Here is a 12431-nt window from a genome sequence, read left to right as displayed (position 1 = left end):
CCCGCAGCAAAGGTAGTAGAGGAGGGCCCGTTGTGCGAAACATATATCTTTACGCACAATAGGAGCTCCCTCCCAAAGCTTCCAAGCTCCGCAGACATATCGAAGTATCGTAGTGAAGCTCTACATGAGCAAGGGTCGGCGACCGTGACCACCGACACTTTGCACGGCACCCGGGAAAAGGTCACCAAAGCCTCGCAATCGCTCAACGTCCCAGCTCCAACGGTACCATATGACCTCTGTTCGGTCTGGCGGGAACGCATTCCGAATCCCCAGATCTCCTTCTCTTGCAATCACACATATTGCAAAGACTGCTTTGATCTTCGGGTCGGAACCGTTTTGGCTTTACGAATCAAACCCCCGCTACTCTGCGCTCACCCGGGCTGCAAGGAGCTCATTGACCTTTCGATTATCCAAAAACATGTCTGGACCCGAACTTGACGTGCTGTTGAAAATCTCGTTCAACCACTACATTGGCAAGGCTGCGGAATACAAGCCTTGTGACACTCCAGACTGCGACTTCAGCTACCTCGACCCACAAGCTCAGAACAACATCGACGGCGATCCCGACAGCGGAATCGATGGTGATGCGCGTGTCATGACTTGTCCGGAGTGTTTGAGGCAGATCTGTACAGGGTGCCACGCCGAGCCTCGTGTACGCATCTCTTGCGCCGATAATGGGGATGAAGGCGTGAGGAATAAGCTTCTGACGGAAGCATACTGGGGCATGGCGAATACAAAGGCCTGCCCGAAATGCAATGCGCCGATGGAGAAGGTAAGTGGAAAATCATCGCTCCCATATGTGGTGGACTTCCTCGCATCTTCCATCTCTCTCTGCAGTTATTGGCTCAGTACTCACCAGCTTTCTAGGACGAGGACTGCAACCACGTGCAATACCCCGTCTGTGAGGAACACATGTGCTGGAAATGCATGAAGATTGTCAAGGACTCCCAAGACTGCTATCGCCACATGATGGAGGTACATGCCAGTTTGTATGTCTAGGCATCTGCGCCAGCATCCGTTGCCTAGTGCCTGGGAAATATCGAACGAGCGGCATACACTTAGCTGGAGTGGGAGATGGGGACTTGGTACGCCTGTATTCATTTAGAATGCAGGCAAGAATGAGTTATCTTCTCTATGTCACTGAATATGGCGCTGCGTCAACAGTAAGTGCATCATACCTGAATGGCATGTAACCTTTTCGGGCCGAACTGCACGACGACACCTGTACAAGAGTTGCCCAGGTAATGCTGCTCATCTCGAGACGTAGCAAAAGTTGCTGCGCCTTGGGCCAACAACGCATAAACCATACCCAAAAAGAATAAGCAATGAATTTCAGCTCTATGAAGTGTGAACCATATTCACTTTTTTTTGGGCAATGTTGTTATCTACATGCGGCCGGGTAGATGCTTTCCGGTGGAGCCTCAGCCGACCAATCACAACGGCGCAACAATAAAGAAAGCTTACAAACACCGGCGACAGCCAGTGGGGCATCCGGAGTCCTGAGCTTCCGAGATCCCGTGCACATGCACGATTATCAAGCCTACAGTGTAGTCTACGAGCGCAAGGCTGATTTTAGAATAACAGTGCCGGGTCGCAATACCACTAAGCCAATCGAAGCGAAAAGATATTTCTCAAAGCTCGTCCGATTGTGGGTTATGCGACGTCGCAGCAATAATTCGTCCGGCGGTGGCGTGCTGTGTCGTGTGCATTATCAGTCTGGGATCGAAGAGGGATGTATAAAGCAGTGGACAGTACAGCAGCGACGGGACAGCATTGTGCCCTGCGAGGCCACCATATCTTGATTTGTTCTTTTTAATATTACCCTGAGGTTCTCTATCAGGATCTTTCACCATGGTTGAGGTCCGCAACATCGTCGTTGTCGGCGCGTCAAGCTCTGGCCTCCAAGTCGCGCACTACATCGCCAAATACCTGCTACCTGTCTTAAAAAACAAAGACCGGAGCGTAAAATACCACCTCTATATCATCAACCCAAGCTCAGACTGGTTCTTCCGCATCGCATCGCCACGCGTTGCTACATCCACCTCTCTCATATCGACCGAGAAGGTATTCGTCCCGCTCGCCGACGTCTTTGGCAAGTACAGCAAAGACGAAGTCACATGGATCCAAGCAGCCGCTACTGGTCTCAATCATTCCGCTCGCTTAGTCGAGTACAAACGAGTGGGCGAAAAAGAGGAGGAGCATCTGCAGTACCATGCACTGATCGTAGCGACCGGAAGCAGAACTTACTACCCAGCGTTCTCAACATGGAGTGACAAAGAAACAACCCTCGAAGCACTCAAGTACACCGAGACCGCTGCCGCAGCTGCAAAATCTATTATCATCGCTGGCGGCGGCGCCACGGGCGTTGAAGCCGCCGGCGAACTGGGCGACTTCTTGAACGGCCGTCCAGGCTGGTTCTCCACGCCGCAGCGCAAAGTCGCCATCACGCTGCTCACATCCGCACAGCAGCTCCTCCCCACAGTGCGGAAAGCCATTGGCGACGAGGCAGAGCGCAAGCTTAAAGGCCTCGGCGTCGACGTCCGATACAACATACGCGTAACAGATGCGCGCAAAGAGCAGGACGGCAAGACCACACTGACGCTTTCGAACGGCGAAACAATCACAACAGACTTGTATATCCCCGCGCACGGCGTGCAGCCCAATTCCCAGTGGCTCCCACCGGATCTCCTAACTGAGAATAAGTACCTCAACACCAACGCGCGAACGTTGCGTGTGGACCTCGCTGGTCCGCGCGTGTACGCTATCGGCGACGTGTCTAGTTACTCGCGCAATACTGTCATAGACATTATGGATGGACTGCCTGTCCTCGTAATCAACCTTAAGCGCGACTTGCTTGCGTACGATGCGAAACACCCGGAGCGTGCAACGCCGGGCAAGGATCGCGTGTTTAAGCCGAATACGAAGGAGACTATGGTCGTGCCGATAGGGACGGCGACTGGTGTGGGTGTTCTTTTTGGATTCAGAGTGCCGGGGTTCTTGGTATGGTTGCTCAAGGGACGGGATTATTTTATTGGTATGTCTATGATGGGGACGGCTACGGGGTCAAAGGTTAATGAGGTGAAGTGGACAAAGGAGGAGGAGGTTTCCTTATAGGATGAAGTGGGTCTGTAATTTTCCCATGCTCTTTTCTTTCTGCTAAGCTTGTCGGAGTGTACTTTGTCGGTAGGAGTTACCCGAAGCGTCGTCTCCTTAGACATACAATCTAATCTTGTATCCGCTTCAATTCCTTAGCCCGGAGGGCCCAGCTGCATCGGTCGTCTCCACAGGATCAATGCTGACATTGAATGTCTTTGGATTGTTCTTCGTCGTCCAGTTCGGCGCGTCTGTACCTACTTCTTCCTCGATTTTTTCATCAGCTTGCGCGTCCACGGGTTCGAAGGTCGTGTTCCTCAAGCGTTTCCGGTCGATGCGCCTTCGCCAGGGCTTGTACAGCAACACGCTCAATCCACCAAAGACCACGAAGGCCCCACAGATAGCGCCACCTACTCATTATTAGCTCTCGTTCACCCAGCGAGCACGTGTGACGTACCGACAATATCCCAGCTCTCTCCTAGCCTTTCCACACCATCCCAAAACCTCCCCTCCGGCTCCGCCACATTCAACGCCAAATTAAGAAACTGTACTACCCCGATAACCGTCGCCACAATGACCGTGATCACAGTAAGCACGATACTGTAGTAGCAGATCGCAATCGGGTCCCTCGCCAGTTGTGTACTCGTATACAAGCTCATCATCAGCGCACCATCCGTAGTATCGAGCAAACACATGCCGGCGGTGAACAGTAACGGGAATAGCAGAATCAGCCACATTGTCGTCCCCTTCGCCGCCTGAATACTTGATATTCCTAGAATCGCAATCTCAGATGAGGTGTCGAAGCCGAGCCCAAACATGACACCCAGCGGGTACATTTTCCAGGGGCGGTCGATGAGCTTGAAGAGCCGCTGCAAGATAGGGAAGAGACACCCGCCACCCTGAATTTTGAATTCCTTGTGCTCAGTTCCTGGTGTGGAGGCGATGAGCTTCTTCATCTGCACGATGAGCTTGTACAGGATGTACACATTCATGATCCCGAGCAGGAGCAGGAAAGTAGCGGAGACAGATGTCCCAATGATACCGCCGACATGGGAGAAGTTGTCGAATTTGGAAGAAACGGCCGCGGCGGTGCCAGCAACGACGAGAGATGTGATAATGACGATGGTGGAGTGACCCAGGCTGAAGTACATGCCGACGGTGACAGGGCGCTGGCCGGATGCGATCAGCCGCCGCGTCATGAGGTCGATGGCGGAGATGTGGTCTGCGTCGAGGGCATGGCGGAGACCCAGTGTCCAAGAAAGAATTGCGGTGGATATTAGGGGCGTGTGGAAGTGCTTGCATGGTTAGTTGGGGCTGATGTGTAGGGAGTAGGGCCTACCAAGACGATGCCCACTGCTACCCACACGAAGATGTTGATAGCGACTAGGGTGACGATGATAGCTATCGCGTTGAAAGGAAGCTTGTTTAGATACGGAACACGCGAATGGTACGCGGAAGCCTTGTTTGACCAGCTCTTGAACCTTGACATCTCGACATCCTCGCTTTCGTGAGGGGATACTGGCTGGTTCTCCATGGTGACACTAACCCTCGCAATGCAATGGACTACGCGAAACGAATTCAAATAGATACAATCGGCCACGACTCCTTTTCGAGTTCGAGATGACAAGGCATTTGGAGTGGTACGAAGCTTTAAGGAGTACCAAGCTGTCGCGTAGTGGGGTTAAGATGTTTTCCACGCGCTAAAAACGTGCTCATGTTTATCGGCGGGGTAAATTCATGATGCGCCTATGACAGCGGCGAATTACCGAGCTATACTGCGTCTAGCACGCGATCATTTTAAGAGATTTGACGAAATCGGTCAACCTACAAATTCCACTATACATCTTACATCTTCGCGAAGCATAGCGACGCATTGGTGCCTCCAAAGCCGAAGCTGTTGGAGAGTGCAACTCTTACGTCGCGCTGCTGCGCCGTGTGCGCTACGTAATTACAATCGAAGTCTTCTGGGGGGTCGCCGGGTGTGTATAGATTCAGAGTTGGGGGAAGGGTATTCTGCGCTCTTCAGCATATGCATACTGGAGGATTGCGGAATAGAGACTTACATTGTGGAGCGCCAGGACGGTGAAAATCGCCTCCACGCTTCCAGACGCACCTAAGAGATGACCAATTGCGCCTTTAGTGCTACTGATGTTGATGTCTGAGGCTTTGGACTTCCCATGTTCGCCGAGCAGCAACTCTTTGATCGCTCTGTTCTCAGCTGCGTCTCCAAGAGGCGTGCTAGTAGCGTGTGCATTCACGTAGTCGACGGAGTCTGGTCTGAACCCCGCATGCCGAAGGGCATGCTTCATGGCGTTGCGGGGACCTTGGCCATCTTCGCGCGGTGCGGTCATATGATGCGCGTCGCTGGATAAGCCGTAACCCGCGAGTTGGGCATATATTTTCGCCCCTCTTCGCTTTGCGTGCTCGAGTTCCTACCCTCGTTAGCATTATTGTACCAAATACGCAATCACAAACTCCTGCAGATGAAGTAGTACCTCCAAAACAACCACGCCGGCGCCTTCGCCTATGACAAACCCAGCCCTGTCTTTGTCAAATGGCCGGCTTGCCTCAGTCGGGTTATCGTTCCAGTCTGTGGCCAGACTCCTCGCTCGTGCGAAGCCTGAGATAGCGAGAGGATGTATACAAGACTCAGCGCCACCGGCGACCATCACATCTGCGTCCCCAAACTGGATGAGTCGGGCAGCGTCGCCTATGCTGTGGGCACCTGTTGTGCATGCGGTTGTTGCAGCATGATTAGGTCCCTGTAAAACTCAGCTCAGGGCTCTGAAATAGAGCTGAACATCATACCTTGAAACCATACCGCATAGAAATATGCCCAGCTGCAAGATTAATCAGCAGGCGAGGTACGAAAAGAGGCGAGACTTTGCGATATCCCTAGACCTGTCAGAAATAGTCGCCTCCTTTACAACGAGGCCACAACTCACGCCCTTCTCGTAAGCAATAGTAGTCTCGTACACATCGTCCAAGCTACCAATCCCCGATCCCATATAAACCCCCTGTAACCCATTAGCACGTGACCTCTCAGTCGCAAAAATAACACACCGTAGCTTCGAGCTCCTCCTCCGTCTTAGGCGCCCAGCCAGCATCGTTCAGCGCCTCTTCGGACGCGACCATAGCATATTGCGCAAATCGCGCCATTCTGCGCTCATCAGACGCGCTCATCCAATCCTTCACGCTCCAATTTCCATCTTCTCTCTTGCCCTCAGGCACAAGGCCCGCGATCTGGCTCGGCAGCGCAGCAAACTGCGGACTCCTATCCTTGATGGAAACAATGCCGCAATGACCATCCAAAAGTCGCGACCATGTTCGACGCACGCCTGCACAGAATCAGGAAATGGAGTCGCGAGTGGTGAAGAGAGGGAAGTACGAACCTAAACCTAAGGGGGTCACTAGCCCGAGACCAGTTACTACTACCTTTCGCATTGCATATTTTGATGGACTGAGATGGTTGCGAAGCAGGGTGGTCACAATTAGAGAAGGGCACCAAGCTTGCACCATGCGCTAGCCCTTTTTGGGACACCGGCTCACGTGCCTACTGGATCTCCAGCTCCAGAGCTCCAGGGTCTCCACACCATGCCACTGCTCACACATCTTTTCCCTTCTACGACAGACAAAATTCGTCCTCTGGGGTTGCGGTCCTCAAAACGCTCAGGTCTGGTGGACATAAGCATGTTGACCTCCAACAAGACACTCGGGCGTATGGATGCTTGCGGAACATGTGACGTTGCCAACCACTGGCCGTCAAAGATGCATCTGAGGCTTGGTTGATGGGTTAAGAAGCAGGAAGATAGTGGCTCGCGAGTATTTTTTGCCTGCGTGAACACGCAGGCTCTTGTATGGGATGTTGTTTTGGTCGCTGTTGGAGGACGAGTTATCTTAGACATTGTTATCGCAGCCACGTGCTACTCAGGCAGTCCAGTTCCGAATCGCTATTGTGTTGCCTCTATGAGCAGCCAGACTCTCGCATACAATGTTATCCGGGTACTGCAATTGTAGGTAGTCAACTCAGGCTTCGTTCTTATTGCCCCATGTTAGTCGGCAAACCAGGCTTCAGTCTCGTAGATCCACACTTCTTTACCCACTCTCATAAAGGCACCATCTTTATGAAATCTCTTAAACTCATGCACGGAGCGGAGGGAATGAGGATTCGTTGGTGCCGCCGAGGATCGTTCGCGCCCGTGGATGGTCTGGTTGAAAAGATTCCTTCGCGAGGAAATGAGTAGACGTCGCCACTGTTGCTATCCGAGCATTCAACTCATTTCGGGCGCCGGTATTGAAACTCTTCACTACATTGCCAATGTTACTGTAAACAAATATTGAAAAGACCCCACTGCATCGGCGCTGCTTCAATCGCCTGACCATCGTTGGAGTCGGCCTCATCATCTCTGCGATGCATACATTAAGCTGGGGTTTCATAATTCAAGACGTGCCGCTCTTCAATGTTTCGCTGATATGACATTGATTCATAGTCAAGTTTGGACATTTACTTCGATACTGACATTCTTATGTCGGCTCCGCCACGACAGCTCGACCACATCCAACTAGTCTGATTATATCAATGGACTCCGCGCCTCTCTTCTAACCTGATTTTCTGCGCTAGCCGAGCATTTCCATATTTCACAAATCAGCACTCTTGATAATAACATCAGTATTCATCTGTCAATACTCCCCGCTCACCCGTCATTATCCCGCTTGCCTCTGCAAAAGTAAGCATCGCAGCTTTTATGATATCTTGTGGCTCATTTTCTACCTCAAAGACACAAAGGATGCATGCGATGCTAATGTGTTGGCTAGATACGTCATAGGAAACGTGCACTTTGGTCACATACTGCGATACGATGGGGTCTAGTGATCGGTCATTGTCTCTGCCTTGCCAGGACTGGCCTTTCGGGGCTCACTGAGATGATATCGAACGAAAACTTCTAGAGTATAGTCTACGGGTATCTTTCTTCTCTGCACGGGCTTGAGCGCGAAGTATGCAAGAAGCAATCTATCTCAATCACTAACAGCGGGCCAGCGACTGCCCGCACGTCCTTCGCGAGGTTTCGGGCTGTAGTGCAGAGCTCGTTAGGAGCCACGCGAGCTGGCCCTGTCAAATTGGAGCTGAACATACGTAGGTGCTGAACTCAGTTAGGTAGTTCACTGGGGCGGTGGAGGTGCGCACCCGGGCTGACTGTCATCTGGCGATCTAGTGCTCACGTGCTCGCCTGCCCTCCAGTACTTCAGGGCTCTAATGCTAACCTCGTCTCCCTCTCCCAACATGGACACTGTCGCGCGCCCTTGAAATCCTTCGCACATTGATTCGCTATTACGGATTGACATCATCCTGCATCTCATCTGCACTCCACAACTGCACTTGCAACGCGCATGCAGGGGATGTCCAGGATTGATGCGGGCACGCGGAGCATAGAGGTCCGTTCACCGCATGTCTGCGCGCAGCTGCATGAGGAAATAGCCCGAAGTTTTAATGTCGACGTGCATGCTAACGCTCTCTTCCTATCACGCTTTAGCAGCTCGTACTGTGGCGGCCGAGATGTCACATGCACTAGCAGTGGGCTTCGGATGGAGACGAAGTAGCTGTTCACAGTCCATTCATGAGCTTTAGTTGAAGACGAGGAAGGCATCGTGAGCAGCGCAGTCGAGATACCATCCGGGCTTAGTAGCTGCGTCTAGGATAGTTGCCGAGCAGAAGTAAGCCTTCGTCTTAAATGAGCTTCTCAAGTGCAACACGAAATTAGCCGGGAAGCTTTTTGCTTTCGTGCATTAGAAGTTGGTCAACGAGGTTTACGAGATCCAGAGACTCGTGACCAAACCCACTGCGCCAGGGTGGATATCAAAGGAGTGACTTAGCAGAACCATGGAAAAGACCGATACCGATGCAAAGGAAGCCTATACCAAGTCGCCTCCCACCCAAACACCCAGACTCCGGTTCGGGACCATCCGATGCAACCCCGCGTTATCATACGCACCACATATATCCGCATCAAACAGGAAGCTTTGGCGTGGGATTGTATGCGCCGGGAAAATAGATCTGGTCGTCGCTGCCATGGCTGCTCCACTCGCTGTCGCCCTTGCTTGCTTTCCTAGCGGCCTCGGGATTTGTCAGGTCCACGCTGCCCATGTCGAAACTCTCGAGATTTTTCGACCCTCCACTCGCGCTGTTACCGGGGTCTTTTGCCCCGCTTCGCCCACTGCTGTGGTACTTGTACGTGCCGGCTGAGCGCGAGGCCTGGGTGGCGGCGCGGCGGCGAATGAGGATGATCCTGAGCGAGGGGATCGATGCGCACCAGATGCCAATGTTGACTTCGACCATCGACCAGAGGTTGATGGGAACCGAGTCGTAAAAGGGGTCGGTGGACTCTGTGTAGATGCGGATCGCGTGCAGGCGTACAATGGAGGCAATCGTCGAAAATACACCGAGACCGAAGACGAAGATAAGACCGAGCTTTTCGCGGTTGGGCCGCTGGATCTTAAGCAGTGTTCGTACTGGTAGGACGATTATCCATATATCAGTGATGATATTTATCGAGCTCGTAGCTTCACGAGTTAGCAACATGTGTATGAAGATACGGTGCGTAACGTACTGTAGAACAGTGCAGTAGTGTTTACACATGTTCCTAATGGTACGCTTGTAAAGTTCCACATCTGACGGAGGGGAATGCATTGGGTCAGGCAGACGATCACACAAATGACGCAGAAGGTGGCCAGAAAGTAGATGGTCCCTTTGACCAGGCGAGCGAAGTACTTGTCCGCAGCTAGCACTCTTGTCAGTGACGGATTTGACGAAGTTCGACCACAACATACCTATGCGCAAGTAGCAAAAGCAGATTGAAATCTTGACACATGCGATGAGGAGATAGTAGAGAATCTGAATTGCCAGTGTTGTTTGGATAAGGGTAGTCATCTGGTCGAGCTTCAACACCTTGCCGCTGTAGCCCATTCCGTTGTCGCGCATGATCCAGATGCATACTAGATATCCGAGTGTAAAGACCTAACTTGTCAGCGGTCCATTTCTGACGAGGAAAGCATAGTAGAGCTTACAACAGCACCAACCATAAAGGCATCATCTTTACCAAAGTTTCGCACTATTCGTGAGCGAACGTAAGTGCGGAGACCAACAATTAGAACTACATGAGATTAGCCAAGGTCAGTGAATAGTCAAAAAAAAACCCCCCAAAAAGTGACCTACATGAGGTGATGGTAAATGCGGTTGCGACGCCTGTGCAAGCGTCCTGTTGCGCCTGCCCTCGCCCGCTCGGCAGCACCATGTTGACCGGGTCTTATCAGTACGGTGAAATCGATAGTGAGAGTCGTGATACCAGTTGACGGCGACTGGCGAGAATTATGGACCCTCAAGAGTGCAGATCATAGGGTCTTAAGAATGAATTCAAACCTTAATTGACAAGCTTTCACGGATCATTCATGAGACGCTGACAGGAAGTATCCTACCTCTGATCCCTCACGGATGAAGCCTGACGTCTCTTGGCTTGGGTTGTCGGAAGAAAGCAACGGGCAGCCTGGTCCCTCGCCACAGTCTGCACAAAGGCAAGCCGTCCACTCGTAAGAGTTGCATGAAGCGAAAGTTTGGTACAAACGACCAGACTGAGTATCGGCGATCAATTCCAGAAGGCGTTTAGTCAGGGCTACGGGGACACGGTAGATGCGGGTGATGGCGTGTTTAGAACAGGGGCGTGCTGCAGGAGTTCGGTTCTCTCAAGCTCCGCATATTTTAACAAATTGGGTTGGTACGTGACCAACCTCAACTTCAGAAGTGACGCCGATCCGGTTTTGCAGCATAAGGTCGTTCGTGAGTGCGCCCTTGGAGTGGCTTGCTCTGGGCTGAACAACGGTTCGGTTAAAAGATGTGACAGGCTAAACACTGCGCAGTGTTCTGCGACAGCTCCGCATGAAGGCCTGGGCAGGAACAGTCTTAGTGACCGTGAGGTCCTGAAGCTAGATGTGGGGCAGCTTAAGGCTACCAACGCTCTGGTTTCCACGGGTATGAATTGGTCGAGACCAGCCTGATAACTTCCGCAAACATTCGCACCAGAGATGTTGACGGGCGTGTTACACCTCGGGAATACCATCTGAAATAGGTTCTGTTCAATGGCAATGGTCACGACTGCGCGATGTTTGCAGTGCCAAACAGTACGAAGCGCACCATTTTGGAAGTTCGGGTTCCAGCATGGCAACAGACGGCGCGGAGGCCCCGCAAGCGCGAAGCCCGGCTCATTATCTACAAGCAGCAAGCACAAAACCTTGTTAGCGATGTGTGGCGCGTAGATGGAATGGAGGAACAAAGTTTCGCTACACTGTCGTCAGATGGCGGTCGTGCTGTGTTGGGGTGGATTGTACTGTGGGGACAGGGCCGGAAGATAGCGGATCGCCGCTTGCTGTTTCCTGAAGCATGCTAAAACGTTTGAAAGCCCTCGCTTGCACCTGTGTTCTTCCCCGTCTACATCCTGCAAGTATTTCTACCGGCATACTGTGGTATAAGGCAATGGCACGCGAGCAAGCGAATGGGGTGAATCGTTTCGTGGTTCAGCTATAGCTGGAGGAAGATACGACCACCCGTCCGGACAGCTGGCACTCTTAGCTGATGCTTCGAATGTCGTACATTGAGATCACATCAATGCAGGAGTATGTACTGCCGGCGGAGGGTGCTCCGTAGGCTACGCAGGGACCCGCTGTACCAAGATTCTTGGGGTACTTCCCATCTCCAACGCTTACTCACTCAGGCGTTCCTTTTGCCGACCCCAGGCTCGGGGCTGTTCACGAGTCAGCGGCAGAGCCAAACACGTGCTGAGTGGGCAACATCACGCGATCGAGATCTCTCTTTCCCATGAAACGTGAATCATGGAAAACAGACGGCTCCACTCCCCATCGCCACGCACTCCGTCACTACTAACAGGCTTCGTTCGCATAGACCGGATAGTTTTCCCGTGACCCACACACAAGCACTCCATCGATCCGTGCTTTACGAAACTCGGCTGGGGAAGCAGCCTGAAATAGCAAGAGTCGGTGTTGAGGCCGTATCGCGAGGCGTACGCCCAGACTGGTGTGGACCTTATACATTTTCCATCTCCTTGGGTCTCGTTAGTCCGCTCGAGAACACTTGGGATCGCGAAGGTGGTCTCGAGAGTCATGAAGAATCCAGGGCGAGCGGAGATCAACGCAGACCTAGGCCCTCGACGGCCACAGTTACGCAGATTCGCAATGCATCCCCTGAAACACTGTCACTGCCGTCAAAATCGCGTATGTATCTCCAAGACCCCGGGGGCTACAGTGCAAGCGATCCAAATATGCTTTCCTCGATC

The 12431-nt window shown here is 52.3% G+C and overlaps 5 protein-coding genes across 5 annotated transcripts; 2 read left to right on the top strand and 3 right to left on the bottom strand.

Annotated features, from left to right (window-relative positions):
* Window positions 1–406: 406 nt before the first annotated feature.
* On the top strand, window positions 407–981 carry CC84DRAFT_1045877 (uncharacterized protein; the record flags this gene model as incomplete). The annotated part of the gene is made up of 2 exons (XM_018173412.1): window positions 407–772; window positions 868–981. Coding segments are annotated over 2 exons (480 nt in total), but the record flags the coding sequence as incomplete, so codon positions are not given.
* A 624-nt stretch (window positions 982–1605) lies between these two features.
* Window positions 1606–3114, top strand: CC84DRAFT_1210180 (FAD/NAD(P)-binding domain-containing protein; the record flags this gene model as incomplete). Its single annotated transcript, XM_018182270.1, has 1 exon — window positions 1606–3114. The coding sequence occupies exon 1, from the start codon at window positions 1852–1854 to the stop codon at window positions 3112–3114; it is 1263 nt and encodes a 420-aa protein (XP_018029627.1). The 5' UTR covers window positions 1606–1851.
* A 63-nt stretch (window positions 3115–3177) lies between these two features.
* CC84DRAFT_389177 (NicO-domain-containing protein) lies at window positions 3178–4762 on the bottom strand. The gene is made up of 3 exons (XM_018186010.1): window positions 4433–4762; window positions 3551–4388; window positions 3178–3503 (listed from the first exon to the last, which is right to left on the bottom strand). Exons 1-3 carry the CDS (start codon window positions 4625–4627, stop codon window positions 3241–3243), a joined length of 1296 nt encoding a protein of 431 aa, XP_018029626.1. The 5' UTR covers window positions 4628–4762; the 3' UTR covers window positions 3178–3240.
* On the bottom strand, window positions 4616–6566 carry CC84DRAFT_389180 (3-oxoacyl-synthase-like protein). The gene is made up of 7 exons (XM_018186011.1): window positions 6486–6566; window positions 6157–6431; window positions 6039–6110; window positions 5902–5988; window positions 5589–5855; window positions 5157–5525; window positions 4616–5106 (listed from the first exon to the last, which is right to left on the bottom strand). The coding sequence occupies exons 1-7, from the start codon at window positions 6535–6537 to the stop codon at window positions 4939–4941; spliced, it is 1290 nt and encodes a 429-aa protein (XP_018029625.1). The 5' UTR covers window positions 6538–6566; the 3' UTR covers window positions 4616–4938.
* Window positions 6567–8824: 2258 nt separating this feature from the next.
* Window positions 8825–10774, bottom strand: CC84DRAFT_1131061 (uncharacterized protein). Its single transcript, XM_018175882.1, has 5 exons — window positions 10304–10774; window positions 10156–10241; window positions 9919–10105; window positions 9699–9869; window positions 8825–9651 (listed from the first exon to the last, which is right to left on the bottom strand). The coding sequence occupies exons 1-5, from the start codon at window positions 10380–10382 to the stop codon at window positions 9098–9100; spliced, it is 1077 nt and encodes a 358-aa protein (XP_018029624.1). The 5' UTR covers window positions 10383–10774; the 3' UTR covers window positions 8825–9097.
* Window positions 10775–12431: the final 1657 nt, after the last annotated feature.

Source organism: Paraphaeosphaeria sporulosa (assembly GCF_001642045.1).
Source record: "Paraphaeosphaeria sporulosa strain AP3s5-JAC2a unplaced genomic scaffold CC84scaffold_15, whole genome shotgun sequence".
Lineage (NCBI taxonomy): Eukaryota > Fungi > Ascomycota > Dothideomycetes > Pleosporales > Didymosphaeriaceae > Paraphaeosphaeria > Paraphaeosphaeria sporulosa.
This window is presented reverse-complemented; position numbering and strand designations above follow the sequence as displayed.

Coding starts and splice junctions, on each gene's coding strand:
- CC84DRAFT_389177 (XM_018186010.1), bottom strand. CDS start 4,627: ATGGAGAACCAGCCAGTATCCCCTCACGAAAGCGAGGATGTCGAGATG. Junction 4,389..4,432: donor TAGCAGTGGGCATCGTCTTG/GTAGGCCCTACT, acceptor TAACCATGCAAG/CACTTCCACACGCCCCTAAT. Junction 3,504..3,550: donor AGAGAGCTGGGATATTGTCG/GTACGTCACACG, acceptor AATAATGAGTAG/GTGGCGCTATCTGTGGGGCC.
- CC84DRAFT_389180 (XM_018186011.1), bottom strand. CDS start 6,537: ATGCGAAAGGTAGTAGTAACTGGTCTCGGGCTAGTGACCCCCTTAGGT. Junction 6,432..6,485: donor AGTGACCCCCTTAGGTTTAG/GTTCGTACTTCC, acceptor GATTCTGTGCAG/GCGTGCGTCGAACATGGTCG. Junction 5,107..5,156: donor CCGTCCTGGCGCTCCACAAT/GTAAGTCTCTAT, acceptor TGAAGAGCGCAG/AATACCCTTCCCCCAACTCT.
- CC84DRAFT_1131061 (XM_018175882.1), bottom strand. CDS start 10,382: ATGGTGCTGCCGAGCGGGCGAGGGCAGGCGCAACAGGACGCTTGCACA. Junction 10,242..10,303: donor CGCATTTACCATCACCTCAT/GTAGGTCACTTT, acceptor AATCTCATGTAG/TTCTAATTGTTGGTCTCCGC. Junction 10,106..10,155: donor CCTTTATGGTTGGTGCTGTT/GTAAGCTCTACT, acceptor CTGACAAGTTAG/GTCTTTACACTCGGATATCT.